This window comes from Sinocyclocheilus anshuiensis, unplaced genomic scaffold (genome assembly GCF_001515605.1).
Source record: "Sinocyclocheilus anshuiensis isolate Anshui unplaced genomic scaffold, SAMN03320099.WGS_v1.1 scaffold1160, whole genome shotgun sequence".
Taxonomy (NCBI): domain Eukaryota; kingdom Metazoa; phylum Chordata; class Actinopteri; order Cypriniformes; family Cyprinidae; genus Sinocyclocheilus; species Sinocyclocheilus anshuiensis.
This window is the reverse complement of record NW_015552641.1, coordinates 554,515-561,434: the sequence shown is the minus strand read 5'-3', so window position 1 is coordinate 561,434 and position 6,920 is coordinate 554,515. Positions and strand designations below refer to the sequence as shown.

Genomic DNA, 6,920 nt, shown 5'->3' with positions numbered 1-6,920 from the left:
AAGGTTAAAACAGGGACATATAAAAGACTTTGTTGCCTTGATGTAGACAAAGAGAGTTACAAATTGGCACAACCAAAAATAATACATTGATGATGTGGTTTCAAATAGTACAGTTTCATGGTGAAGGACAATCTTTTGTTACAACAGCAAGGACTCATGCGTGTATATCATACAATTAGTTTTCAGTAGCTTCAAAAGTATAGTGGGGTAAGAGACAATAACATGAAAGTGACGTGTAAAAGCTAACAGTTCTCATATACTTTAGGGGAGTTTTTTTTTTTTTTTTTCAAACAATGCATTTTGAAAATTTGAAAATAACTTTTTCTATTTTAAAACACTTTGAAATGCAAGAGTTCCTTCCCCAGCTTTGATTTCATTTATCTTCAAAATTATTCTTCATACTAAAATATATTATTGTATTAATACAAACTACAGTATTGTACACTACATTGTGTAATAAATAACCTTAAAGAAAATACAAAAATAAGACATAAATATAAAAGGTCTCTAAAACTAAAAATGTGAAGTTATACTGATGAGGGATGGGAGGGGTAATACTGCCTTTACTGAAAAAAACAAAACCCTTACACAATGTTCACTGAAACAAACAAACAACAAAAAAACTTCATTACAAACAAGACAAAATTAATACTGACAGGTAAAAAGGCTGACGAAAAGAAACGGAAAAACACTAAAAGTGAATTCTTCATTGATCATATCTGCCTACATTTGTTACCTGAAGAAAAAGTGTCGTGCAGCTAAAGATAACAAGAGAAACAAGTGCACCAAACGGGAAAAATACTTCAAGGCTGAAAAAAAAGTTTCTTTTTTCTCCTTTTTCCTCATTGATCGTCTTTCCTGAATTCTTGATGCAGTGTAGTCCTTACTGGATTGATCAAAAAAAGAGGCAGTCTTGCCCTTTAGTCAGGACTAGTGGTTCAGGTGCAGGGGTCCAAAATTTTGCTACCAAAATCAAAGACGGCATGAGCCCCATGCGAGTGTGCTGCTCAGCGGCGGCATCACAGCAACGGCACAGCACTGTTCAATGGCACTTCCAACATGCATGTTTTTGCATAAGGGTGGATGATGGGTGGGGAAGGGACTGATGGCGATCACCTGGAACATGATGAAGACTATGTCTAAAACCAGCTGTCCGGGATTACTAAGGTTTTTCTTTGATGTCATGGCTTTTTGGGATTCATTAAAGCCCTCCCACCATAACCACATCAATCACAGTCCTTCTTGAAATGAGACGACAGACAGATGTTGTGCTAGCGAGCACTAGCGTGGCTTAGGAAATAACGTCTGGGGCGCTAATACTGGAAGGTAGACATTAAACAACACAAGGCCCACATAGGTGTTCCATAGGTAAACTGGGAATATGGTAGTGCACAGGATACTTTTTTTTTTTTTCCTTCAAATGCAAGAAAATACTGAGTTTCGTTCATTGGCAATAAAAACGTATAGAAATCTCTCTCTCCCAACTGTACAGTTTTTGAGGGTAAACCGAGAGTGACAAAAAATTAGTAATACTGATGAAAGAAATTGACCTAAGGCGTTTTAGTAATAAAACTATTAGCCAAAACGTGTTTAGCTTTCAGTTCGTAAATGCGTCATTTTCTTTTTTTGTTTTTGTTTTTCATTAAACTTAGCATTTATACAAACCATACTCAAACACTGAAAATTGTCTTTATGTGGAAAAAGTAACTATTTCGTATTTATCAGGCACACCTGGGGGTTTATACACAGTAGTGGGTTTAAATGCAGCGTAAGAGCAGTCACGCTCTCTTCCTCATCTCATTCTCGACAGTCAGTTCTCAGGAAGAGAGAGAAACATCTGCGGAGAGAGAACATCTTTTTTGTTCCTTCAGATTAGTAACTTTCTAAAACAATGTCGTGAGGAATAAGGGTCGTAAAAACACAGTTGTGGCTTCTCTTCACTTCACGTCTCCATTCATAGTGGCTGTGTTTTCTTCATTTTCAATCCTTTTCTTATCGTCCGCTGGGTTCTCTCTTTCTGTTGTGTCCTTCATGTGTTCAAGAGTTCCTGTGTCCATGCTCTCCTGCGCCGATCGCTCCACCTCTCCGTTTTCGTCTTCACATTCATCCTGCATTACTACGACTTTCAGTGTCTGTCCGTCATTTTCCTCACTCTCACCTTCCTCGTCACCATCTTCTTGTTCTGCCCCTTCCATCCTCTCTCCTTCCTGGTCTTCATCTGCTCCCTGGTCGTCTTCATCTCCCTCCTCTCCAATCTTGACCACCTGAATCTCATCCTCGTCCACTAAGCTCCCCGAGCCCATCTCGTCATCCTCCTCGCTATCATCCTCTCTGGTACTACTCCCCCGCTCATCTGAATCCAGGTGGGAAGGGGGCGAGGTCGCTGTGCTGCCCGTCCGGGGCTGCTCCTCGCCAGGATTTTCCTCTTCCTTGACTCCCTGGCCTAGCCCTTGGCCTTGAGCCTCTTTCTTACAGTAGGAGTATCGGTGGTTCATGTGTTGCGAGTAGGAGCCAGAGTGGGAGAAGCGTTTGCCGCATTTGTCGCACTGGTACGGCTTTTCTCCGGAGTGCAGGCGCAGGTGTTCTATTAGGTGGTGCTTGTGTTTGAAGGCCTTGCTACAGATCCCACATTCATGAGGCCTCTTTCCTGCAAGAGAAGAAGTTAGACTTTTTTAGTATTTATCTCGGAGTACTTATCTCATTACCAGAATATACAGAGACATCCAATCATTTCTGAGCTTTTTTTTTTTCTGCGCAATTGGGAGTTTCAGGTGAGGGTGAAAAAGTTGCCCATGTGGAAGTTGGTCATGCAAATTCATCATGGTGGTGACCAACAGAACACTAACTGCACTAATGTGAATGCACCTTTAAGGTGTTAAAAATCATGTCACATCTACTGGAAGTTTACAATAAATGTCAGCTGATCAACAATTACGCCACAGTATTATATATTAAATTGACTCATTTTCATAAATTATATGCATGCTTTAAATAAGCTCAACTTATAAAGGGTCCCAACCACAAAAAAAAAAAAAAACATTCTTGTAATCTCTACACACAGCACTAGAAAATCCCCCCCACACCCAGCGTTCAACCCTGGATCTTTAAGGCATTAAGAATTGCATTACATATTGTTATGTAGCCTGGACAATAAGACCAAACAATGAATCAAAACAAGCTGTGGTGCACAAGACAGGCCAGTTCCACCAAGGCCTGGAAGTTTATAAACTGTGGCTTCAGACAAAAAATAAGAGAGAGAGAAAAGACAGCACAATTTGTGGTTCAAGGCGCTGTGATGTCATTTGGATGAGTGCTGCTCACTTTTTGGCCAGGTATCTTAACAGTGAGAGGTGACCGGCTCTTGGCTTCACTAACTTCTCATGTTTTTAAAGCAAAAGAGGGAGGAGGAGTGTAAATTACTAACAGAGAACTGATGCAACAGCCTGGGTTCGGTGTGAGAAGGTAATGTATTTGGCCAGCGGATGAGGGAAAATAAGTCACCGCACCCTCCAGCACGTGTAATTTAACAGTGGTTGGAACTTGAAATTCAGTTCTGTTCCCTGTGTAATAGGTAAAATTACTGCAATACAATGTATTCTAAGTTCCCCTTCAATATCATTTCAAATCATATTTCTATGAATGCCCAGTCATTTACATATGAAGGAACATCTAAAAACAGGCTAAACTGCTTTCCTTACGCCTACTTTTTTTCCCCCTTGTGTGTGAGAATCCCACCTGTGTGTTCGTATTTATGGCGGAGCAGTGAGCTGCTCTTCTGGAAGATTTTGTCACACAGGTCACAGGCGTAGAGCCCACTCTCAGTCCTTTTCATCTTCTTCCTCGTCGGCCCTGAGTCTGAGTCTGTCTGTTCTTCCAAGGTTGAGGTGACCTCTGACCCCATTTCCTGTTTCTCCTCCTACATTGTGAGAAAAAGCAGATCACTGTGATTTGAAATAATACAACCAGGGTAGATTTGTATGCACATACCCAGCTAAAATATACACACTTAAATGTTCGTTTGAGGCTAACGTTGTGGACTCATGCTAACATGTAGTGAGTGTGGGGCCCTCACCTTGATGCCGTTGACGTGTATAATGTTCTTTTGTGGTGTGTCATTCCCTGCTGGGCTGGAGGATGTAGTGGTGTAACTGTAAGTCAGCTGCGGGATCAGGATGGTCTGTTTAGTGGTGGTAAGTGCACGAAGACATTGCGCTTGTCCCTGGTCAGTGATAGCCACTAGGGTGGGCAGTTGAGTGGTCATGATGTTTATGGGATTGGCACTTGGTTGGCTGGCATATTTGGCAGCATTGGTGCTTGCATTGCTGAGCAGTTCCTTCTTTGTGCAAGTCAAATTCAGTGGCTCCTCTTGAGCCGAGTAAACCGTGTTTACGTGAACGCTAGCCCCAGCAGCTGTAGCAGCAGATTTTGGTAGCGACAGATCGAGAGGTCCTTCGCCTTCCTCAAGAGTCCTGGCTGGGACAGAACCGTCGGCCGATAGGTTTAATGGTGAAGGGGATGTAGGGACACTCTCGATCCCATTCTCCCCAGCTGCTATGCCCTCAGCTGGGCTACAGCATTCCCTCTCTCCTTGCTCCTCTGAGTTAATTTGCTTATCCGGCTCTGGTCTGGGTGATTCACTTCTAGTCCCATCCAAATCCCCAGGAGTGGTCTGCTCATCCTCAGCCAGGGGTGAGGAGGGATCTACAGAGATCTGTCCCAACTGCATCTTCTCAAACCACTTCTTCACCACCTCTGCTGGAAGACTGACAGACTCTGATATCTTTGCCAGCTCCTCCTTGGTGGGCTCGTTGTTTAAGGCAAAGTAAGCCTTGAGCAAGGAGAGAAGGTTCTTCAGGGGAGGCTGACCAGGACACAGTCCTTCCTCCAAGTCTATCTTCCCCTCAAGATTTTTCCCGTTTACCCTATTTCCATCTTTACCACAGTGCTTAAGTGCAGTGTCATTGTGTAAAGTATTTTTCTTGTCCACAGTGATGGTGGTTTTGTCCCTATTTGTCTTGACTGTCAGGTCCTCTGGCAGCTTCTGAGCCTTGCAGGCTTCTATGTTCAACCCCAAAGATTCCTTCTTTGGACTTTGAAAGAGTGCTTGGGCCTGTGAAGGGTCCAGACTGTAATTGATATAGATCTTAGCACTGCCATCCTGATCTAAGATGGGAAGACTAATGGCCTGTATGACTTGCTGGGATGCTTGGGCAATTCTTACCCCTCCTGCTCCAACGATTCCTGTCCCTGCTTGCTGCCCCTTAGCTTGCGTGCTTTCCAGCACTTGCCTGATGACGTTCCCATCCACTGCCACCTTCAGCACGTTCTGTAAGTCCCCCAGACTGATGCTGATTGGGGATACCAGACCCACTGTTGGGAGCACAACAGCCTGTACAGCACCCTGAAGAGGGGCTGCCGCCCCACCCTGGAACATGCCATTTACGCATCTAGCAGATGGGGCCACCACCACAGGCTTGTACTCGTAGTCCAGTGGCTCAGACTTGATCTGTGTCAAGGGAAGCTGTTCCTGAAGGGGTTTGCTATTGTCCAGTTTGTCTCTGACTTGGACACGTGCCGTGGGGGAAGAGGTTGGCAGGGATGGGGAAGAGCACTGCGGGGTCTTAGCAGACCCGGTGGCGGGAGAAGTTCGCGGCCGCCCATTTACTGAGATGAGGCCAATGCACTTCTTACTGCTGATGTGGGAACTGTAGGAGCCGGAATGAGAGAAACGCTTCTTGCAGTTGGAGCACTCATAAGGCTTTTCTCCTACACAACACACACAAAAAAGACATGAGGAAAACGACAATTCACATATTGCTTTTACTGTTGAGGACACATTATGTGTTTCAGACCTGTAATCAAAAGACTGGATGGTAAATCTCTTCAAGTAAATTAAATAGATACTTCATCGGTGGTCCTCAAAAGAAACTACAACACAAAGGATTTGTATTTTTTTCAAACTGTAAAGGCTATAAGAACAGTGTGCAGTGTTTAAAGGACAAACTCTCTTAGGAAGCCTTTGACAGTAAGTACTTTGAAGTACTTGAATGCTGAATTGCCCTACAAATTTGTACAAAGTGAACAAATGCACACACATGCATGCTTGCAAACACACACACACACGCACGCACGCACGCACGCACACACCCAGACACTGCAACCTACACTACTCTAGCATATTTCAAGCAGTCCTCACCACTGTGGATGCGCAGGTGTTCTTTCAGGTGGTGTTTGTACTTGAAGGCTTTGCCACATTCAGTGCATTTAAACTTTCGATTCCCTCCTCCACCTGACTGAGTAACATGCCGCTAAAAACGTAAGAGAGAGTGTGTTATAATCGGATGAACAATACTGCTGTCATTTATCTGTAAGTGTAAAATCTCATAAAAAGTGTGCTTGATTTTTAACCATATGCCCTTTATATCATATATAATGACAACATTTATATTTACAATTTACAGCTTTTAGTACTTTCCTGTAGGTATTGCATGAGTGATTTAAGCCTTGTGCATTACTAATGTGTTAAATGCAACCATTTTGAGTCTGATTTTAAATATTTGCCTTTCACTTCAATACACAATATTCTAAAATTGTAACCTTTCTCCCCCAGTTGGCCCCTAGAAACCATTTTGATCACTTTACATTTAACACGGTTAATCAAAATGTCATTAAATCAAACTTCTTACAGACATTACAGAATAAGGACAGAATACCTGTTCTCGGCCAGCTTTGTGCGCGGTCATGTGTCTGTCAAGCTGTGTTCGATAGGCAAAGGTGTAGCTGCAGAGAGAGCAGCTGAAGTTGTCCTCGCTTTTCTCGTGTCTGTATTTAATGTGCTCCTTCAGTGAGGTGTAACGCTTGTAGCCACGAGAGCAATAGGGACAGGTGAGGAGCTGAGAAAATGAGTCTGGCGTGCCTGA

At 43.3% G+C, this 6,920-nt stretch overlaps 1 protein-coding gene across 1 annotated transcript in view; it reads right to left on the bottom strand.

Moving 5' to 3' along the window:
• Nucleotides 1-294: 294 nt before the first annotated feature.
• LOC107666916 (zinc finger E-box-binding homeobox 1-like) overlaps nt 295-6,920 on the bottom strand; it is a 66,284-nt gene continuing 59,658 nt past the window's right edge. Inside the window, exons 6-8 of the mRNA XM_016458429.1 lie at nt 4,073-5,766; nt 3,736-3,916; nt 295-2,647 (exon numbers count right to left, since the gene is read on the bottom strand). Of these exons, the coding sequence (XP_016313915.1) occupies nt 1,938-2,647; nt 3,736-3,916; nt 4,073-5,766 (2,585 nt within the window). The 3' untranslated portion in view covers nt 295-1,937. The remainder of the gene's footprint in view (nt 2,648-3,735; nt 3,917-4,072; nt 5,767-6,920) is intronic.